Source organism: Elaeis guineensis, chromosome 1 (assembly GCF_000442705.2).
Source record: "Elaeis guineensis isolate ETL-2024a chromosome 1, EG11, whole genome shotgun sequence".
Taxonomy (NCBI): Eukaryota; Viridiplantae; Streptophyta; class Magnoliopsida; order Arecales; family Arecaceae; genus Elaeis; species Elaeis guineensis.
The window spans coordinates 89,188,670-89,212,930 of record NC_025993.2 but is presented as its reverse complement, the minus strand read 5'-3'; the positions used below and the strand labels follow the sequence as shown (position 1 = coordinate 89,212,930).

Here is a 24,261-nt window from a genome sequence, read left to right as displayed (position 1 = left end):
GCAATTAAAGAGTTGCATATGAATCTCAGCACTTCTAGAATCCACAATGATATATATCAGCAAAACACATGATTTTTGTCCCTGCAGCCCCTTCTATGCAAGATGAGTGTGGGATTATCAGGTCTTGTTACTTCAAATTGCATCTCCCCAGACTTGCATGGATCTCCCATACAATTGTTTCCTTTGTCGCTAAAAATGTAGGCATCAAATGTTTTGCCTTAATATGAGAGTTTAAAAGTAACATCCAGTCACCATCATGTCTGGATGTCACAAGTAGGTATACTACAAAGAATAAATATTGCTCAATTATATATGCTCAGGTTTGACCATAAGAGGAAATGGACATGTTTACAGAATTTAGAGAACAATACAATCAGTTAAAGTTATCAGATGATGACTTGTTGAAGTAATGTGGAAGACTGACAACTAAAACAAGATTGATAGACTATAGCAGCTTCAACAGTCCTAGGGAGTTCAAACAATTAGCAGCTTCACACAGTCGAGATTATTATGACAACATTGACAAGGATGTATAGGGAAATCAATTTTAGATAAAATTAATAAAACCAGAAGGCTGGACAGCTCCAATAGGCTTACCTTCAGTTTAGAAAGTGCTTCTTGTGCAGCCATTCTTCTGGCAGCTTTTGGGTTTTGGTTAGCAGCAATGCAAGACAAAGGGTTACCTTTTGCATCCATTATTTACAAAAGCAATAAGAGGTTCAAACTCAATTTTCATCTTGAAGTTGCTTAATAGTTTCTCACGATCTGTTTGAATACACTTACACAATCAAGATTCAGTTTACCTTTTAAGAAAATAACATTACAAAATTTTTAGTTAAAAATTTTAAACAAGAATAATTGTAAAGGGAAGCCTAAAAAGGTTAAGGTTACAAAACCTGCATACTGAAATCTTGAAAAAAGTGCCACAAGCATTCACCGAACCATCCTAAACTAGCTAGTTCGGGGCATGCCGAACCATATCAGCGGCCAACCAGGACGATTCCGGCATCAAAAATGGTACACCAGTGAGAAGGGAGAAGAAAAGAGAGGAAAAGAGAGAGTGGGGGAAGGGAGGGAAGGAGAGGAAAGATCGAAGAGGCCATTGGAGCCTATCAAGGCCATCGGAGGGCCGTCAAGACCTCCAGAGCTCCGCTCTCCTCTGTAGAGAAGAAAATAGAGAGAGACAGGGAGAGACAGAGAGAGAGGAAGAGAGGAACAAAAGGAGGGCGACCAGGCGGGAGGCTAGCAGTGGCCGCCGAAGGGTGGGATCTTTCTCCCTGCTCTCCATCAAGTCAAAACAAGGGCAACCATCCCTGTTTTGATCACAATCAATTTTTTTTATCACAATCCACAATGAAGTCGGCAACCCTATGGATCACAATTTTAAAAAAATGATTGCTCGAAATAGGAGTAGTTGCCCCTGTTTCAACCCGATGGAGAGCGAGGAGGAAGATCCCACCCTCTAAGGGCCTCTGCAGCCCTCTAGCGGCCACCACCGGCCTTCCTAATCACTCCCCCTCCTGTTCCTCTCTCTCCCTCCCTCTTTCTCTATCTCTCTCTGGTTCTCCCTCTCCCCCACTTACTTTGCTATGTCAATTCGGACCCGGTACAGAATGGTACAGGGCTGCACCGAACCATATTGCCGGCAAACTGGCATAGGGTCCAGTTCTGGTATGGCAAACCTTGGGTACCACAATGGCATGGCGAACCTACATACATACATAGGCAAACTGGCATAGGGTCCAATTCTGGCATGGCGAACCGTGGGTACCATAATGGCATGACGAACCTACATACATCCATAGGCAAACTGGCAATTCTGGCATGGCGAACCTTGGGTACCATAATGGCATGGCAAACCCATACATATATATATACATATATATGTATATACATAGAGATGTATATGTATATGTATATGCATATAGATGTATATGTATATGTATATGCATATAGATGTATATGTATATGTATATGTATATGCATATATACATGTATATGTATATCCATGTACATGTATATGTATATGTATATGTATATGCATATACATATACATATACATATACATATACATCTGTATATGTATATGTATATGCATATACATATACATCTGGATGTGCATGTACATGTACATGTATATATGTATATATGTGTGTGTGTGTGTGTGTGTGTGTGTGTGTGTGTGCATATATATATGTGTGTGTGTGTGTGTGTGTGTGTGTGTGTCTACATATACATATATGTATATGTATGTATGTATATTTCAAGATCATGAATCATGAAATTGCAGTTAGTTTGCAGAATATGTAAGCTTTCATAGGAACTAGGTTACAGAAGAATCTTGATTCAAAAATTTGCAAGTGAAAATTCTAAATCTACAGAATTATCTATCAAGTTTTCTAATGCTGATCACTTCTTGACCATTCATCATAACTTTAGGAAGAAAAATTTACTATACGAGAAAGGAAAAGCATTTACTGAACAAATACAGACAAGTTCATATGAATACTCATGAAATGTGGCAAGATATGAAGATTTAAAGATCTCATGTTATACTCGATAAGACTTACAAAAATTGATGTATATATGTATGCAACCATTGCTACAGGAAGATCAAGTGCAGTAGTTCCCTGAGGCGATGACCGGAGCTGATTGACACTGATTCCAATGAGCAACAATGCAAGAGCCTCCCACTGCCAAATAGCAAAGAAAAAGGAACATATTTAAGTATTAATGACTAAGGAATTGATCATTAATTTAGTAAAAATTTCGAATCATCACAATGATAAGAAAAAACAAGCCACTTACTCCCATCAACTTCTCAAAATATTCATTGCAAATAAAATTTAGTTGTTATTACATATAAATCATCAAGATGCAATTAAAAGTAAAATTTATAGAGATATCACACAAAAATGACAAGTTATTTTTTTCCTCTGCAAGTATTTCATCACTGAAATAGTTTGCTAGAAAAAATAATGGCAAAGCTCAAACTTGCCTGGATAATGGAAAAGCGCCTTTTCATTATGATCTTTAAAAGAACAGCAATTACCAAAACCTACAATGGTTAGCAGAATCATAAAATAAGATTAAATCTGAGGTATGATTTAAACAAACAAAATAAGTGACGATTAAGGAAACATGTCTGAACAAATTGTAGAAAATAATGGAGTAACAATGATCTCAAGATACAGAATGTTATATAAATAAGCAAATTAATTTAGAGTGTATAGACAGATATTCTAATGTTATATATCCTTATAACGAAGTAGATTGTTATCTACCACAGCTAGAAAGTATTGAAATCACCTGGTAAAAACTGAAATGAGGTTAGATAACATGGTTAAAAGAAAAACATGTTTATAGAGGGAATTTGATGGTTATACATTGTTCTCCTCAGTGATACTGTGACTAACTAAAAGAAGCCAGTTTCCAAGAAAAACATATGAACAACACAGATGTCATGTCTCACCAAGACAAAAAGCCTGTTCCAATACTGGATCACGTTACTTGGCAATAAGTTCCCCAACTCCTCAGAAGTCTCCAGTGAAGGTGGTCTAGCATGAGCGTATTGGAGGATTGTTGTTGACCAAGATGTTACGATTCCATTGATCGCAGATAACATGTATGGCTGGAAATGTGATTTCGCCCTAGAATTTAGGTATAATGAAATCTTTATCCCCTTCCAATCCCTAAAACCTCCCCACAACAAGTTTGCTTCCTTTGGTTTCCTTGACATAAGCAGATCTTATCTTAGGATTAGATCATCTGGCATCCAAATATACCCATAGTCAACAGAAAATGCCTATTAAAGTCCTTTGTTATATGGGAAGTTTATGGTTAGTTGGTAAGAGGATTCCACGTATCTATGTAAGATATATGTTGAGTTTAAGCATCTCTTCAACTGCAATTTTTAGAAATAAAAAAAACCAACATATTCTCAAAAAAGAAAGTTAACAAGTCATCATTTATTTACTTTAAGGATATTCAGGATGATTTACTATGGTGTATGCCATTAGGAAATGATCTACTGTTGATTGATGAGAAGAAGACAAGATTAGCTGCTAAATTGGATTCATGAAGGAAATCATAGTGGATAAGGACAATAAATCTCCAAAACATGAGAGTATACAGAATGTTTGAAATAGAATTGAAGATTGTTATCAAGAAAAGAGATAGAAATGAAGATGAGGACATGGTCAAGATTGATTGACAAAAGAAAGTACAATGTCATAGATTGTGCTAGCTAAGACATATCATACAAAATATTGAGCTAGATGAGATATATTATTGCACTCAGTTAAGGCTAAGTTCTCAAAGGCTAAAGATGGAGAGGAAGGAAACAAAAATAGGGACCATGGCAGGGAGAGCACTTAGGGTGTAGGATGGGATAGAATCTAGGCTCCAGGCAGTTGAAAGAAGAAAGGAGGATGCCAGAGTTTTAGTTTTGACTTGAAGAACCAGTCTGGGGGTGAGATTGGAAGCTCAGGCTCAGCTTTAGCTTGGCTAGGTCCAAGAAAACCATAGCCCAAGCATCGATTGACCCATTGAAACCCGTAAAGCTTTATGTTGATGCAACTTGGATACTAGCCCTTGAGATTCTCGTAAAAACTTTTTTTCTTTGAGAATACACAAAATCTTTTCAAATAGAAAACTTTAATACAGATCAAGCATACAATTATAGACTACATAATTAAAAAAAAATTTCACTTTTACCTCATATCATATAGCAATCTAGAAATGACATTAGCATGAAACCAGATGACCTAAACATCCCCTAACTTAAAGCAAATCTTACATAAACAACAGGAATCAAAAGACAACTCAGATTAAATAAGATCCAAAATTTCAAGAGGATTAGTAGTTTTCTTTTTCTAGGTGTGTGAGAATGACAATATTCCCAGATAAAACTAAAAGCTGTTATGCAAGAATTATGCCAGAATGAATATGTTGTTCCGGAAAGTTTTTTACAATTCATGCCAAAACTGTAATCCATAGAATGAATATCCACAGAAGGTTATCCTAGAACACCTTGAATACCCAAGCCATCAGATGTCCAATCACCCAAAAAAAGGATGGTTACAAAAAGTAGAAGCTACTATAAGTTGTTTATGATGCTTCAATAAATTTATTGCCTGATGCTGGTAATTTCATAAAGAATAGTACCTTCAGGTTGCTTAACATTTTCACAGTTGCGGGGTTAAAGTATAACTGCATGAAAGACAGGATCAATAATTAAATAAAGATAATGCAAAAAAAATAAATAAATCAAGTTTCAGGCTTTCAACATGGTTTTACAGGTTAACTTAGGTAAATCAGCAAAGTCATACATTAGATCAGCTACACCATCACATGACCAAATCAACAGCTTCACCTTTCTTATACCTCAAAGATAGAAGTAAATAAGAAAATGTAGGTCATAATACCTGAGCTATAAAAAAGGCTGAATACCTGCATTATAAATTTCAAGTAGTTGTTGATAGCATAAAGAAGAGCAGGAATAGCAAGAAGGACATTATTCCGAGCAGCCTGCCAGCAGAATAACACAATTTGACAATTAGATGTCATCACTTATCTGCCTCATATGAAGGGCCAATATATATGAAAGTCATTTCAAGGTTTTGGCAGAATATCTGCATGACATAAGGTGAAGGACAAAAGAAGAAAATAAATGCAGAATAACTAAATAAAATTGGAAAGAGATGTAGTCATAGCACATGCTTAGTTTAAATTAGTTAGAATTCGAATTGAAATATAAACCCAAATATCATTGAACAATCAAAAACTTCGTTAGTATTTCAACATGGTGTAGCTTATACTTCATCATGTCAATCCAGCAAAACCCTAACTAAATCCACCAGTTATTATTGATGCTCATTCATCTAGTAGCTAGATTGAAATCTAATCAGTGCTCAAATTAAGTTATCCAAGCATAATGTTAGCAATGAATGAAAATTTCAAAAAGAAAAGTGAACATGAACCTGTCTTTTACACTACTCCAATGATGCCAAAGCAATAAAATAGGAACAAAGGAAATAGGAAAATGGAAGGGAAACCTAGTCCTCTCCATCATAATAGAATGGCATCCTGAATTCCAGCAAGTCTGCTCAGAAAAACTGTGAAAGTGGTTCAAATCTGAAAGCTTGTTTCACATCAAAATCAAGAATCATCAATGGAATCTCCATCTTCTAACTGTAATTCTAAAACTTCGTTCTCAACATATATAGCGCCACCTCTCCAAGGAGAAGTTGTTCATATCAGTTCTCATGCTCCTCAAAAGGTACAAAGGGCTATCGCTCAAAAAATTTATACACTGAGTAGGTAAATGTTCTAAAGAAATTGTAGATAACTGAAGCAGCCATATAAATAGGTAGACTAAAAAAAGTTGCTGATAAAATTACACAAAATTTAATGTTATAACCATGGATTGGATTTGAACTTCAAGTTCTAATAGATTGAAAAAACCAAAAGTTAGCAAGTTCAATCTTACTGCAGATACAAAAAGGGGAGCAAACAGGATGGGTCCAACTTAACCAAGTCTGAGCCCAGACTAATTATGAAACAGATGACATAAAAACTGTTTAACCAGAAAAGTTACTGATATTTCTATGCAAGAAGAATTTACCTGCACGATATTTGAAATTGACAGAAGGGACTTCTCTCCCACTTTTTGTTGCCTAGCCTGTTGAACAAAAACTAAGCAATATTAGAAAACCATTCTTACACATTTGAAATTTAAAAAAAGCAAAGGTAGAAAGAAAGGCTCATTCTCAATCACACTGATGTAAATCTTCTAAACCATGGTCACTAAAGAACGAATACTAGCTACCAATAACACTACCTACATATGCCCTAAATGGAACAATCCATGGACATCCAGGCTTTAGGTAGCCCACAAAGTAGGGATGCCAATGCTTAAAAATCATTGAGTTATGGAAGTAATAAAGAGAAACAATTCAAATGAAGCCTAGAATTAATACAAACCATATGAAATGCAATATCAGCTAAACATGTAAAACAGATAAAATGCCTACTGATTAGAAAAATAAGAAGTTTCAAATTATCGAAGGAGATTCTAGTCAGCAGGAAAAAAAATATGAATATCAAAAAAAAAAATTGTTATAAACACAATTAATCTTCAATGAAGAACATGAATACAGTGAAGAAAAAATGTAGTACAGGTTCTTTCTACAGTTCTCAAATCAAATGAACTCCACGCCAAGGTAATATGGCGCAAAAGATCACTTTACTGCTGCAATTTCAGATGACAGTAAAGGAAGCTGCATGATAGTTGTTCTCTCTTTATGGTGTAAATACAATATCAGGAATAATTATTTTTTAATCTATTTCTGTTTCTAATAATTCAAATAGTTAAAAGAGTATATCTTTTGCCATGCAGTTGGGTGCAGTTAATGACAAAGCCAACACAATCTTCAAGAAAACAATTTTGCACTGGAGTTGATCTGCATTTGTTTTATTAAACATTATGTCAGGTTATCTTTGATTTGATTGAAGAAACTATTCTTATCTTTTCCTTGCAAAACTCTCTCTTAAATTATGTAGAAAAAACAGACAGACAGAAAATAACTGATAGCATAACTTGACAAAAGAATTTCCATTTAATAGAGCATGAAACTGTTTTTATCCGAAGTACAGTGCAAGGCAATACTCAGATAACAAGAAGCATGAAGAACTGAAGACGCCACCAGCTGAAAATAACAAAGAAACTGATATAATGGAACAAAACAAGACAAACAGAATAATTATTAAACAGGATGGGGGTTGTGGATTTCATTTAGTATATTAGACATAAACTAATCCAAGTCGTGCTTTAAAACTCAGATCAGCTCAAACTATATCTTCACCAAAAACAGCTATCATTCAGGTCTGTTTGGAATTAAAACCAAAGGCCTAGTTGTTTGTTGTCCCAGTAGTTTAATACCAAACTTCAAGTTGTTTGGTGTCCCAGTAGTTTGATGCCAAACTTCTGATCCACCCTCAAATTACACGGCAAGTGTGCTATTATTCTGGAGAATATGTACCTAACTTACACACAATTTGACAACTCTCTATTCAGCAACATATACTCATTATTAGATGTTATCAAAACCAAAGTCAAAACTGAAAAAAACATATGCATTCCAGCAGGAAAAGAATCCAGTCAACAGATTAGGTTGATTCTGCAGGCATAACATTCAACCACTATGAGACACTGATACTGAAGGACAGAAAGTCCACCAAAGCATGCTAGCCCACAGCTCAAAGAATTATCCATATGGAGAAAAGGCTGGTCAAAGGTTTTAATCAAAAAGATATGTTTAAACCAGAAAAGGCAAGGAGCAGTCTTTTCTGAGGAAGAACAATTTAAGTTACAGGCACAATAAAGGATAGCTTGGCTATTTTATTCATGTTGCATGAATGATTTAAATGATCTAAATGTCCTTCAACATTCCCGAAACTGATAAAAGAATCTGTAATAGTCTAAAACGTTTTCTGGTTTGACATCTTAAGTGCATATTGCTTTGGTTATGTATCCTAGTGTATGTGTGTGCACGCATACAAGCACTTGGTTGACTGCACTATGCTAAGAACAATTTAGACTGCTAGATATGAAGTGATATGCAAATCTGAACTTTGCAGCTGATGACAAAGTTAATCATTAGAAAGGTTCTCGTGAGGTTTTATGAAGACAGAGTGCAGCCACCACGGTACAATCAACTAGGCAGAGATATCTAGTACATCAACCACAGTGGAATTCAAAATAATAGGTGAATTGAAAGAGGTGAACATGGCATATTAGTATTTTAAGGCACCAGAACATCAGACAAAAATTATTTAGTCTATTTAAACATATGCAAAATATCCAAGTACCATATTCTCAGAATCAAAGATTACAAACCTATTCTGACCTATCAAGATTTTGAAGTTAACAGACATTTAGCATCTCAACAAAAGTTCATGATACATATATAGCATACAGCTAAAGCGAAAATGAAAGGCCAAATCAAATGAATTATCAATAATTATTCACATGCTACCCACTTCAATCAGTTTTGTTCACACTGCAATATGTAGTGATTTCTATATCAACAAAAGTTGCATCAATATAAAGGTTGGCTGAGCGAATGTTTAAATATAAGACATCAAGAAAAAATAAGTGCAAAGGTTAGCATACAAGCATATATAAACAAACCTGGAATGAAAGCATGATGATGGCAAAGAGAACCTTTGTGACCTCAGTTAGAAAGTTAACACTGATAGGACTAAACTTAAACCTTCCATCCACTTTGGACATGTAAACCAAAATAGGCTGCAACAAAATAGAAAGCTTAGCAAACAGTGTCAAGTTGCAGGTACACATTTCAATTAACAAAAGTGTCCTTTCTCAGGAAAAGATAAATGTTCTAAAAGGGACTGGCTGTTTTTTTGTAAGCATACATAGACCTAGTACAGAAAATAATTGTCAAATGAGAATATGACACACAGACTTGGTAATAAATCATGCTTTGACCATCCTGTATATCAAAAGGTATTTCTTTTGAAAAAAAAGGTACCTACAATCATAGAAGATAAATTACTAAGTTGATATTATCATCCAGCTCTGTATAAAGTAGAGGATTTGCAATGCTCGTTACTTTATATGAAATGCTAGTGCATAACTCTTCCAAAAACTCATTTGCATATTTTTTTTTCTAATTGGCATTTGGCCACTCTTCTCTCATGAAATATGACAGCCCATCCATTGCACTATGCGAAACGCCCATTGACTGTTATCAATCTAGGAAGCATTTATGGAACACTTATCTTTATTATCTTTCATTCATTAAATAAAAAGAAATAATAAACTATTGATCACATGCATCATCACCTTCATACAGAGATCAACTATAGAGCATAGCTCTATGTTAAGAAGCATCTATGGAGAAACCTAGGCATAATTTCACATGCTTTGGAGCAATCTGTACGTAGGTTGGGGTTGGGGCCAAGGACTAAGAATACAGGCTTCAATCTAACGGGTTGGGCTTTACAAAAAATAGAGTTTCTTAAGAAGCATAAGAAGGCAAGGAAAATAAGGGACATTATAATGGAGAGACAAATAGAGGAGCTGATTAAAAGGGGGAAATCAGAATCAAAAGGCACAGGCTTTGGAAGAGAAGTGTACTTAAAGATGATTACAATGCTAGAAGAAATGTTCATTTATGGCATTATAAGGTTTGATCTTAGATTATCTCAGAATTTACAAGAATATATAGCTAAGGTCAGCCTACAAGTTTAGGGTTCTAAATATTCTAGGTTTCAAAGATAGGCTGATATGGTTTGAGTGTGAATCTTTTAGAAGACAAGGATTGACGGAAAATAATCTAACAATAATTAAGAAAGAAACAAAGAAAGAAAATGTGGCAGGGCTAACTATATATTTAGGTTTAGGGATTAGAAAGAATTGAGTCCATATCAATACTAAGGTCAGAATTATTCACCCTAGGCTGATTTCTGCAGGATAAGAAGACTAATTTTGGACCAGATTTGAGTTCAGAAATGCAGACCACAGGGCGGTTTACTTGGCAAATAGGATCTACGGGAAAAATAAGAAGATGAATAGAGAAGAAGAAAGAAGTATGTGACAAGAGGATTAGAGATGGAGACAGAAGCCAACTTTCTTGCTCCTGCACTCAAGGACTTAAATCTTATAACAAATCTGGATAAAAAAATGAATGGGAAACCATAAGTGTCATTCAAGTTCCTCAAACCTCTAAAGAAAAAAGTCATAATTCAGTATCTTCCATCCTACTTGGATCTTCTCAAAAAATGATTGGAAAATCTCCTTCATACTTCCAGGATGCAAATATATTTTCCTAGCAAATGATAAGCAGCCCAGCAGGATTCGAGGACATCAGAAGCTTGAGAAAAATATCAGCAGGCCCCAGTATATTATGCAGTATGCACTCCAGCCAGCAGCAAAAGTGTCCCTCAAGCATATTACCTGACTAGAAGTTTTATTCTAGCTTTATCTAAGGTCCAAGACAAAATTTGGTCATGGAATTAATGAACTTCCTTATTAATAATCAAGATTTGAAGCTTCCTGAATGAGTTATTTCAATTCAAAGCACACTTCATTGCCATCACACATCTCATTCATTGCCCACAAGTCAACTGCTTGACGATTATTAATAATCAAGATTATGAGCACATATGGTGAAAAGATATGGGGAGGTTAGTGCTTAATTTGAGCTTGAACATGTTGCTGTTGGCAAAATAAGTTGCCTGCAGAAGAGGTGCTTCAGCTTATCTGTGCAGGACAAAAGCTCTCATGTTAAATGGCTTGAAGTCCCACTAACAAAGCAGGAGGGTAATGTAGTTATCATTAGACCACACAAAAGTCAAACCTCCCACAAGCTCACATAGGTGAAACATCACAAGAAACCTTTCTTAAATATGTCAAATCCCAATGAGATCATGTGTGACAGCTAGCTTTGGCATTCTAGTTCGCACCTTACACTAGCCTACAATTGTGTGGCAAACATGAAGTCATGCGCACATGACAAAAGGCTTGATCAGCTGCCCTGCTTCCAAGTTGGAGGAGTGCAATATACACATATCAACATCAGTGAACCATGGAGAAGCCTCAGGCTGGCATTTGATCAACATGACTACATTAAGATCAATATATCTTCAGCTTAATATAAACCAACTTCCAAGCCACATCCGGGTGAAACTCATGCCAACCCATGGCATGCAACACATTGCATTATACTCCACATAATACCATGTTGTGTCCTGATGTGAGCTAAGATCAATGAAGCATTCAAGTGGCCATGTGTTATTGTGTATCATGAAAGGGCACCCTCATAGTGTAACTACTGCAAAAAGAGCCAACGACATGCCTTTTCACCCTTTGGCTCAGGATGTAAAGCAAGGTTCACAATATTGGTTTTGGAACCTACTTGGTACAATGTTGATACAGATCGGTTCAGCATACAAACACTCAGTACCCCCACTTACCAAGTGTCAGTTTGGTACCAGTACGATAAATATGCCCGGTATGGATTGGTATGTACCAGTATGGCAAGCCTTGATGTAGAGAAAGCATATGCAGATCATATAAATGCCTATAAGTAGTTGCCTTTGTTTCTTTGTACAAATTTGAAGATGGACATCATTCAAACTTGAAGTTAATACCAAGTAAAGATGATTAAAAAATATATAGATGAAAACTAACAGGGAGAAGTAACTATTTCCGCTATAACCAGATAATGTATATGGATATGAATTGTCGAGGTGTCTTGCACATTGGCTGCTCAAGGTGCCTAGTATACCTTTTCTATAGACCTATGCCAACTTGTAGCAAACAGGTCCATTGGTTCAGAAAAGCATTATTTTTATCATATGTACATGTAGCTGTCTATATTCATATCAGAAACCTAAAAGCATAAACATTTTTCTACTTGAATCTGTATAAGATGAACTTATGTGTATTAGGTCTGTATGCAGATGCCTTATCCATATCCAAGATCTTGAAACATTACATCTATCAAGATCCAAGCAAATTCAAAACCACATATTTGTATCAATATCCGTATTTAAACAGGGAACATCAGATTTATCCTGAAGTATGTAGTTCAAAGCAAGAATGAATAGAAATACCGATTTGAATCAGATAATCCAAATTTATACACAACCATGATATTCTTGCACGAACAGAGAATAGTGACAGAATAACTTAAGATATTTTAGCAGTTTGTCATGCAAGGCGTCAACTTTAGAACTCATGGCATTGCATTGGCAGCTTTGGCTCTTCATTAACAAGCTTGATCACCTTTGAAAATCCTATGCAAATACTTCTAGTTTTAAGACATCATGCAAAACATCAATAGATAACATTTAGAACTAACACGTTAAATTGAATTACCTGGAGGCCGATCAAGATGCAATCACCAACAACCAGAAGAACATTGAGAGCACGGTATTTCGATGATATCTTGCTCTTACGGGTATCATATGCCCTTGATACTGTTTTGCTTGTGGGGGATGACAATTTGGAATGACAGACGCTGCATTCTATCATCCCGTTTTTCAGCATTTCAAACCTTAATCCTTTGTTAAGTTTGTTCGATGTAGCTACAATACTAAAATGTTGGTAATTCAAAGCTGCAGGAATAACTCCAAAGGGTGCCCTTATCAGACCTGACAATGTTTAATAAAAGAACTAATTAGAATCACCAAAAGGAAAGAACATTTAATATCGTCATCATCATCATTAGTTACACCTTTTCCCATTAATTACGGGGTTGTCTATGAAGTGCAACTCTAGGTCAAAAAGGCACTATAGAAGAACTAGAAAAATTTTCCAACCAACATCAACCCACAAGAATGTGGTGGAAAATTCTTAGTGAAAAAAAAAATATAGCAAGGGAAGAGATTGCCATAAAACCTTTACCCTCTGTTTGGTACAAAGGATAGATTGGAAGATGGATAGGTGAGGAAGAATGGATGAGGAAGAGGATGGATGGGTTTTTCATCTATCCTCTCATGTGTTTGGTGAAACATGAAAGGATGGATGGAAATAATTTGCTCCTCTATTTGGTATAAAACGAATGAAAAGGAGGATGAGTAATATTTGTATGACATTTTTTCTAAACTATCCTTTGATAAAAAGATGGTATGCGGGTCTCTTATCTTTTGTCAAAAAATTAATGAGAGATAATTTTGTCAACATAGAAACCGACCTCTCACATGCTCCATCCATCATTCCTTCCATCTTCTCAATTTTGAAGGATACAAATTGATGGGCCAAGATGGATGAACAATCCTTCCTTTTCATCCATTCTTCCTAAATTTTTTTTAAATAAATGACAGATGGGGATCATTCATCCTTGCAGTCCCATCCATCCTCCCTCTTATGACCCCAACCAAACACAGGGTTAAGGTCCGTTGGCAGTAATAATCTTCTATCTTATTAGTTACAATTTAAGCTCATGCATGATATGCAAGTGAGGAAAACCATCTAGAACTCCCATGTACTTGGAAATAGTTCAGAGAAAGGGGGAGAAAAACTTTTTTGAAGCAAGTTCTTTTCTTCCCTGACAACGGAGAAATAAACCAAAGAGCCAAATGGAACCCAGTGCCGCAAAAAAGAACAACTTAAAATATGAAAGAAAGTTAAACTGAAGAATGAATCAACCAACACCCACATAATCCAAAGAAGAAAACCAATGACTCAAACCGCCTGCAAAGATCAACCGGGCGGCAAATATCAAAGGACATGTCAAACAACACAACCAGCAATCTAACAAAAAGATAGAATTTTTCTCTTTTTAATCGAAATAAACTTAATTAATATTTCAATTAAGTTTTTCTCAACCCATACAAAGAAATAACATTCTGAAACAAAAGAAAAACAAAAGATAAATAAATAAACAAACAGAAGCCAAAAAATTTTCAACTGTTTGTACAAAAATAACACAACAAAGCCCGAAATAACCGAAGCTAAGGAAATCAAGTGACCTATCTGGATCAAAGACCATCTACAGCAACAGGATTCAAGCATACAAAAAGCCTGAAAAGACAGGAGATCTAGTTCAACCGGAATTCCCAAACCCACCTGGATCCTTCCCAAGGATTCAACCCCGGATCGCCGGAATCCGACTCCCACGCGATCGGAACCGGGCAACTCGTGCGGGGCGAGGGACCGCCGTCTCGGATCTGCCCGGAGACCTTCGCCGCCGGCGTGGGGTTAATCGAGAGGAATGGGACCGACGAAGCGACGCCACGAGAGAGATATCCGGAGGGAATATCCGAAGGGAAGAGAGAAGAGAGGAATTATTTATAGGGGGATTTGCCTCTGCGTCCCTATTAGTTGAACTTCGCAACACGGCCTTCGCTCCTCCTTCACGAGGACTAAAGCAAGATACCGATAATACCCCTGTATTTATCTCTTTTTTTCCAAATAGAGCAAGATATATATGTTATTTGCTGATTAAGGGAGGGTAGCTGGTAATTAGAGATGGGATCGCGTTGTTTTTGGTGGATGAAGCCGGTCAGAAGAACTCGCAGGCTGCAGGAGTGGATGATAAACGCAGCGCGATTAAAGGTTGGCAGTTTTCCATTGGCCACGTACATGCATCGATTGGTGCGGTGTGATTAAAATATAGAGGATTTATATGGTTGGAAAAATATGATCACATATATCATTGAATTATAGTACCAATTGTGGTTGTATTTATTATTTGAAAAAAGAATACTTGTAAATGCATTCTAGTTTTGAAACAGGATGGCATTGAGAAAATAAATGACATGCTGAATTTAGAATTTGATGGCAATGGTTAATCTTGTCAAAGGTAGTGCAATAAGTGTTAACATGGAACAAGAAATGGTAGGGTAACAAGTGGAATTGATTCTTTCTACTTGTAGCAAGGGAGTAAATAGGGTAACAAGTAGAATTGATGTGTTTTCTACTTGTGGTAAGGGAGCAAAGACACAAAAGATGAAGACGTGAACACCTAATGGATTATATATGCAATTATTAAAATATGCCGTGGTAATAAGAAAATGGCTTTGGACGTTGAAGTCTAGCATTCTTGCATTAGAGAAGTTAAAAAATTATTTCTTTCAATATCCTGAAAAAAATTTGTAACTCCACTTGATTTGCAGATTTAAATTCGAACATTGAAAATAATTTCAATTTTGAATTCAAAATTTGAATAACCCCCCACAAAACACACTTTATTGTGTTTTGGTTACAAAGTTTAAGTTTTGGAATCTATGCATGAAATAAAATAGTACTTAATTTCTAGAATAATTACTCTGATTCTTTTAATGCTCATTTAATTTCAACTTAAATTTTGAATTTCTAATGCATTACTATTGCAAGCCACAAACTAAAAACTTAAATATAGAAGGCTAATGTGGATCCAAAAGGTTTATTTTTGATGGTACAAAATGCTAAAGGTCACTAATTATGTGTTTTTTGAATACTTAAGCGGTTGTATTGGAGGCTAAAATGAGCTCAAAATGACCTAATCAAATAGAAAAATGATCAACTTAAAATATTCAAGTGGAAGGAATTCAACAAGTACTTTGAAGTTTTAAATAGAAAAATTGACAAACCCCAAGTCATGAGGTGCCGACTCATGAATGCCTACCGGCATGAATAGAAGATTGTATTTTCAAAGGGTTTCGAAAGTTGACTCCTGACATATTGGAGAAGACTGGTATGTTTTTATGAGTTGCTCTACGTTTAGCTTAGTCAATCCTAGAACAATCTTAGATGAAAGACGAAAAGCTATAAAAACTAGTTTTTTTATGAGTCAACCCCAATAACTCAAAAGTTGGCTTCTGCCAAATATAAATTAATTACAAGATTAAATAAGTCAACCCCAAAATTGTCTCACATGAAAGACAAAACAACAAAAATCAGCAGTTTCTTGAGTAAATCTTAGGAGAAGAAGAGTCGATTCCTAAAGATCACAAGTTGACCCTTGAAAAATGTGTGTTAATTTTTATGCATAAGAACACTTCAAATTGCCAGTTTTTTGCGAGCTCTCAATAGATTTTTCTTCTCTCAATGCCTATTTTCACCTCTCCAGCAGCTAGTAAATGTACTCCGAACAATTTTGATAGTACATCAGCCTTAAAATCTCTTGGGGGAATACAAGAATTAAAAAAAAAATGGAGAGAAACAAGATAACAAGAAAAAAGAGCAATTAGTGAAGGTATGCACATCCTCCCAACCTCAAAAACATTAATCACAAGCATTCAAGTGAAGCCTCCAAAGCATTCAAGAAAAGCCCCTACAGCCTCCTACATGGGCTTCATTGAAATTTTATTTTCACATCAAGGAGCTTTTGTAAATTTTCTTTATTTTTGTTATATACTTTTCTTGCTGCAATAAGTTTTAAGGGATTGAAATTTGGGGGAAAGATCTATCTCAAACTTAAATTGGATTGTATATTGTAGTTAAGCCTAAGGAAGGCTTTATTTGGATGGTCTGTGGTTGATTTTCAAAGAAAATCAATTGAGATTGATTATGAATTCAGATAAAACAATCATCTTATGATCTTGGAGATATTAAAATGAAATTTTTAAGAAGATTATATATCTTGGGGGGTGGATATAGATGCTGAGTTTGACACCGAACTATCATAAGATTCATGTATTTGCTTTGCTGTGGTGCCGTGGATATGCTTATCTTGCATGCATTTTTTTTAAATTTGTTTCGCATATTCATATCACAATTCCTCCACAAACGCTTAATTACATAAGTTTTTAAAATTATACATACTTGTAAAATTTTGAAAATCCAATTTATCCTCTCTTTTGGCTTTCATCACTGGGCAACAACTAAATCATGAAAACTTATTTGTACAACCAATTAATCAACCAAATCTTTATAAATGACTTATTTCAAAATTTTCTCCAAAAGCAAAAAAAATTGAAATAAATTAGATTTTTAATGAAACTCTTCATTAAAAAAAATACTACTTCTTTCTTTTAGAAACTCCCGATGCACAAAAAGATAGAAAAATAATTTGTTCATAATATTTTCTCGACAAACACAAAAAATTCAAATAAATTAGAATTTTAGTAGGTCTATTCAAAAGGAAAAAATCATTCAAAAAAAAAATTATGCACAAAAAATCTACGTGCAAAAAAAAAAAAAAAAAATTATTTGTTCATAATATTTTATAAATTAGATTTTTGGTGGGGACTCTTCAAAAAAAAAATCTTATTTCTATTGGGAACTCCATGTACATAGAAAAACAAAATCATTTGTACTTTTCTCCATGAGCATAAAAATTCAAAATAAATTACATTTTTGTCGGAACTCTTTAAAAATAAAAATATTTCACTTCTTATTTTTATTAGAAACTCTATGTGTACAGAAAAAGAAAAAATATTTTTTTTGTAATATTTTCTATTTGAGTAAATTAGATTTTAGTTAGACTGTTTCAAAGAAAGTTACAAAGTATGTGCTAGAATTTTGGTCGGATGGTTGAAGGCGATTATCCATGTTTGATTAGTCTAGAGTAGGGAGCTTTTGTTAGCTGTTGATGCATTACCGACAATGTCATGCCCATCTACAAGTTTATACATGATCTGTGGTGAGCCCCTGGCCGACAAAATCTTATGGCAATTAAGCTAGACATGGAGCGTGCATATGATCGAATAAGCTAGCACTTCTTACGGCAGATGCTTCAGGAGCTTGGCTTCTAAGACAGATGGATCAGCAGCTAGATCATGGATTGTTTTGAGTGTCTGAATTTTGCCATTCTGATCAATGGGGTTCCGACGGAGTTCTTTCACTTGATGGGTGGGCTACGCCAATGTTGCCCTTTTTCCTCTTATCTGTTCATCTTATATGCTAATGCTCTATCTCGGATGTTGAGGGTGGTGGTTCGGAGATTGGAGCTGGAGTCCTATTGGCCCACTCCTTGGATCCAGTCTCTCTCACACTTTCTTTTTATAAATGACTGTCTTTTGATTGGCTGGACCTCGATCTAAAATATAAAATGTTTTGCTTCTATCATTTAAGACCTACTGTCGGACTTCGGGCCAGCTAGTGAATTTGCAGAAGTCCACAGTCATCCTTAGGCCCAAGATGAAGATCCAGATGAAGCAGGCGATTCAGGAGAGGTAGGGGATCTAGGAGTAGATTGGGGCCCTGATCTATCTAGGGTTCCTCTCATTGGTCGACATCTTTGGAGGACTGATTGCAGGTCTATAGGGAAGCGGATCTAGGATTGTCTCGAGGGCTAGCATGCCAACACCCTCTCCACGATGGGCAAGATGATGCTTGTGAGATCGATCCTGAGTTCCATATATGTTTACCTCCTGGGGAACACGATTGTACTGAGCTCTTGTCTTAGGTGATTGGAGTGGCTTTTTCGAAGGTTCTTTGTAGGGCTTAAGGCACGATGGTTGTGGGCTCTACTTACTATCCTAGAGGGTGGTTTGCTAGTCTGTGAAGGATGGAGGCCTTAGGATTCAGTCTTTGTTCATCAGAAGGGAGGCTCTGATTACCAAGTATGATGCCAGATTTCTTATTCAATCGGATTATTTGTGGAGCTGGGTGATTAGGTCTCGATATGGGATATGGAGTCAAGGGTCCGAGATCCAGGCTACTCAAAGTTGCTCTTTCATCTGGAAAAAGATTTATGCTTATGCTCTAGCGGCTTTGACCCAAGTCAAATGGCTGATTAGGGATGGGAGGTCAGTGGATGTGGGCCAGGATGCATGAATTTCCAACTTACCCCTTGTCAAATGGCCAACCTTTGTTAGCACGGAGGTGGATAACTAGCTTCAAGTTTGTGACCTGATCACTACCAATGGTAGGAGTTAGAGAGCATAGAACATCATCTATCTATTCGATGGCCCACTCGCAGATTGGATCCTGACCATCCTCATTCCTATCCATCATAGCCACGACTTGAGTGTGTGGGACCATTTGTTCTGCCCAAGAACTCCCATGAGAGATTTGTTTGAGATATGCAGGCCTACGATGAGTACCAAAATTGAGGTAGCCTAAATCTAGAGAGTGGCTGCTCATCCCAGTGTGAAATTTTTTCCTTGGAAGGTTGCCTGAGACAACTTCTGACGTACACTTTACTCAAAGATAGGGGTATGAAGCTTGCGGTGTCCTGCTCAATCTATGGGCTAGAGGATGAATCGACGAAGCATGCCCTCTTGCAATGTTTGAGAGCGAGGATGATGTAGAGAAGGGTGGGTGGTCAGTCGTGGGAGGTGAGTAGTGGGCCTTTATTGGACCACTTCCTAGATGCGATCCACTGGAGTACTATTGAAAGGTCTATCTATGCCAGAGAGGAAAGGATGGTGTATGTCACCTGCCAGATCTAGCTCTCCATAAACAGCTTGGTCTTTGAAGCTGAGGTGATTTTCACTCATCATGTATTGGATAGAGCCTTTTGCTTAGTTGCTGAGTATAGCTACTTCGATGTTGTCAACCTGCTTCTTGATGCCTCCAATTTCTGGAGCCCCCATGCTGCTCCTACAATAATCTAAAGGGTTATTTTCATTTCTTAGGCACTCCCTTCTTCAGGGTGTGTCAAGATAAACTTCGATGGTAGCGTCAGAAATGGTAAGGGTGGTACTGGCTTTGTTATCTATGGATCTAATACTAGATTGTTGGCAATAGAAGAATCATATCTCTTTGAGCATTCCATCCTAGGAGTTGAGCTTTGCGTCGCTTGGACTGGTATTATCTATATCCAACAGAAGCTGCAAGCAGAGAGGATCATCATTGAGGGAGACTCTTCCACCATAATAGGTTGGATTTGGAGTGACACGATGCAATCAGAGGTCCACCCACTCTTTCAAGACATTCGGACATGCCTTCATGACTTCACTGTGGTTTCTGTTCAGCATGTCTTTTCGAAAGCAAATAACACTGCTGACTGGGTCATCTCCTATGTAGCTGAGCACACTAGAGACTGAACCTAGCATCAGGGTTAGACTTGCCCCCGAGCCTTACAAGATATTTTATTTTTTGATCTTTTAGGGTGTACTCATACTAGATCGGTGTGGGCATCCACTTGTATCGAAAAAAAAAAGTTATATGTATAGAAAAATCATTCAAAAAGGAACTTTTAAAAAGAAAAGAAAAGGCACACATACAAAATAAATCATGGATGAAAAATTCTAATAGTTATAGAAAATTAAAAAAGGAATACATGCACAAAAAATTAGAAAATTTGCGATAAATTGAAAAAAAAATAATTTATTCATAATAAAGAAAAAACATGGTGTTCTACAATTATGTAAAAAAGAGAGAAGTAAAAAAAAATGCACTTCTTATCTCTTTTAGGATGTTAACAAATAAAATTTCACTCCTTGTTTATTTTTATCCGCACATGAAAAATTTTAAATCTAAGTTTAATATCAGCATGTGACCTAAAAAAAAACTACGTCTATTCTTCTTATAACAGAAGTGCTTATCCATGCCATAAAAATTGAAGCAATTAGGAGGATTAGTATCTCACATCTTTTCTTTTATTCTATTTTATAAAATTATATTTATCACCTCACACATTGGGGAGGTATTTTTCTTGTTAAATACTTAAAACATATAGGATTAACCCATGAAAACTGGTACATGTCAAACCAATTAATCAACTAAGACTCAATAAATGATTATTTTTTTATGACCATAGTACCATCAAATCTAAAAGTTTAGTGATTCTTCAAAAAAGGAAAAAAAAAATCTTATTTCTTTTGGAAACTCTACAAATGTAAGGAAAAGAAAAAAATAATTTGTTTGTAATATTTTCTCCATGAGCATAAAAAAATCAAAATCAATTAGATTTTTAGTGAAACTCTTCAAAAAAGGAAAAAAAATTTGCTTCTTATTTTTTTGGAAACTACATGCACAAAAAAAAAATTCATTTGCAATATTTCCTCCATAAGGATAAAAAAATCTAAATAATTCAAATTTTCAGTGGAAGTCTTGAAAAAAGAAAGGAACTTGTTAGAAAAGAAATTATGCAAAAATACCATACACAAAAAAGGAAATAATTCATTCAAAATATTTTCTAAAATACATTTTTGAGGGGCTCTTCGAAAAAGAAAAAAAATCATATTTCTTTTAGAAACTCCATATGCACAAAAGAAAAAATAATTTGTTTGTAATATTTTCTCAAGGAGCATAAAAATTGAAATAAATTAGAATATTTGTGAGACTCTTCGAACAAGAAAAATTTTTCTTCTCATTTTATTGGAAACTTCACATGTGCTATAGAAGGAAAATTCATTCATAATATTTTCTCCATGAATAAATCAGATTTTTAGTGAGACTCCTCAAGAAGGCAAAAAAAGGAATATTCAAAAAGGAAAAAAATACCATGTGCATAAAAACTATTCACAAAAATAATCATAATAACTAGAGGAAGTCATGTAAAAAAGAAGTCACACACATAAAAAATTCAAAAAATTGAAACAAATTTAGAAAAAATTATCCATTCATAATAAAAGGTAAAATATGATGTTCAAAAGTTATGTAAAATAAATAAATAAAATCCACATCTTATTTCCTTTTGCACTTTAAAAAAAAAGTTTGTTTCTTATTTATTTTACTCTATACATGAAAAATGTCAAGCTGATATTTTGGTGTCACAACAATTGAAGGTAGTAGGAGATTAAAAAAAATCTCATCTTTATTTTTTCTTACCATTGAAGTGCCACTCTATCCCATGGCAATCTAAGCGTTTGAGAGGATAAGTATCGCATCTTTAATTTTTCATTCTATTTTTCAAGTTTGTATCATTCTTCTATTACATAAAATTATACTTCCATTTTCACCATATGTAGACTAAAACATGAAAATTTGTATGTGTAGAACTAATTAATCAACCATAGCTCTATAAATGACTCCTTTTGATGGTCATAATTCCATCAAACCTAAAAGTTTAGTGACTCTACCAAAAAAAAAAACTTTTTTCTTTTGTGAACTACAAGCATACAAAAAAGGAAAAAATAATTCATTTACAATATTTTATCTACAAACATAAAAAAAAATCAAAATAAATTAAATTCTTAGTTGGAGTAAAAAAAATCTTATTATTTCATTAGGAAACTCCATATGTACAAAAAAAATCATTCATAATATTTTATCCATGAGCACAAAAAATCTAAAAAAATTAGATTTTTAGTGGGATCCTTCAAAAAAAGAAAACAAATTATTCAAAATGAAACATATGAACAAAATAAAATTCCACTTGCAAAAAAAATAATTTGTTCGTAATATTTTCTACACAAGCATAAAAATTTAAAATAAATTAGATTTTTAATGGGACTCTTTAGAAAGAAAAAACATCCACTTTTTATTTCTTTTGGGAACTCCACACTCAGAAAAAGGAAAAGAAATAATATGTTCATAATATTTTCTCTATGAGTAAATTAGATTTTTAGTGTGACTCTTCAAAATGACAAAAAATTCATCAAAAAGGAATGCTCAAAAAAAAAAAAGATACCACATGCACAAGAAAAATCATGCACAAAAATATCATGATAAGCATAGGAAGTCATGTAAAAAAAGGGAAGTCATAAGCACAAAAAAAATAGAAACTTTGAAATAAATTTAAGAAAAAAATTAACTCATTTTAATAAAGGAAAAATTATGGCATTCTCTAAAATAGGAAATTCAAAAAAATCCATTTCTTATTTCTTTTGGACTTTAAAAAAGGAAAAAAAATCTGCTTCTTATTTATTATCCTCTGTATATAAAAGTTTTTGAACTGTAGTATCATAGCAATCCAAGGTAGTAGGATACTTATCCTCTAATTCTCAAATTAGAACCTCTAAATAAGTAGACTTATATTGTTTCTATAGGATCTTTAGTGCCTTATCCCATTTCTTTTTGTATACCTTTCGTGATAACTAAGAAACTTTCGAATGCCCTAGAGGTAAAGTATGGAATAGATGATGCTGGTCTCAATCGATTCACCATATTCAAGTTTTGCATTTATACCATGGTGGAATATAAATCCATTAGTGTTCAATTTCATGAGTTTCAAGACTTCTTATTAGAAAAGCTAAGTTAACTAGATGCAAATTTAGTTATAATATTCAAGCCTTGATTAATGTTCCCCTCCATATTAGACAAATTTCTTGCAAGAGCTAAGTCATAACCAAGGTGACTTAATCCTAACGAAGATTATTAACTCTGTTAGAATTTAGAAAGAGTACTAATTTAAGCTCAAGCGCAATCCAGACTCTAGACCTAAGATCAATAAAGTTGAATCAAATCAAAATCAATTCAAACACTATGGGAAGAACTTTAAAAAGAACATCTAGAATCAATCAAATCAAATCTCTTCCTCCAATTCTCCTAAGAATCAGACCCATTTACATCAAAATCTAAAGAAAAAAAAAGACTTTCTACTTTGTGCATAGGCGAACGAACCATGTGACAAAAAACTATCACCACAAAAGACCAAGTCATTAAGAAAAGGAGAACCCAAACCTCAAGTCAATATGGTCAAAAATCATGCCGGACCTTCTTTTGGATGGATGGTTTAAAACCTTTTATAAACCTTGTCCATTCATCCTATGATTGGTGACTTGATTCTAAAGCCAATTTATATATTTGTTTTGATCATTCTTGGTTGTTCATTTTTCAAAAATCAAGTAAAGGTGCAATGCTTCAGAATGATTCAAAACAGTATAAGTACTAGCTGGAGTGGATCTTAAGATGATATTTGAAAAGGTTTTGAACCTTCACGAAGTGTTGTATGTCTCTAACACTAGAAGAAA

The 24,261-nt window shown here is 34.8% G+C and overlaps 1 protein-coding gene across 3 annotated transcripts in view; it reads right to left on the bottom strand.

The window, feature by feature from the left end:
• Window positions 1-14,864, bottom strand: part of LOC105038127 (CMP-sialic acid transporter 5) — a 24,001-nt gene extending 9,137 nt beyond the window's left edge. The window contains exons 1-8 of one of the 3 annotated variants that reach the window (XM_010913824.4): window positions 14,600-14,864; window positions 12,908-13,182; window positions 9,194-9,310; window positions 6,626-6,682; window positions 5,452-5,529; window positions 5,167-5,211; window positions 2,999-3,058; window positions 2,571-2,693 (exon numbers count right to left, since the gene is read on the bottom strand). In XM_010913824.4, the coding sequence (XP_010912126.1) occupies window positions 2,571-2,693; window positions 2,999-3,058; window positions 5,167-5,211; window positions 5,452-5,529; window positions 6,626-6,682; window positions 9,194-9,310; window positions 12,908-13,078 (651 nt within the window). In that variant the 5' untranslated portion in view covers window positions 13,079-13,182; window positions 14,600-14,864. Of the gene's footprint in view, window positions 1-2,570; window positions 2,694-2,998; window positions 3,059-5,166; window positions 5,212-5,451; window positions 5,530-6,625; window positions 6,683-9,193; window positions 9,311-12,642; window positions 12,826-12,907; window positions 13,183-14,599 lie in introns of those variants that run through there. The other 2 variants (XM_010913825.4, XM_073255862.1) reach the window with 2 other exon arrangements.
• Window positions 14,865-24,261: the final 9,397 nt, after the last annotated feature.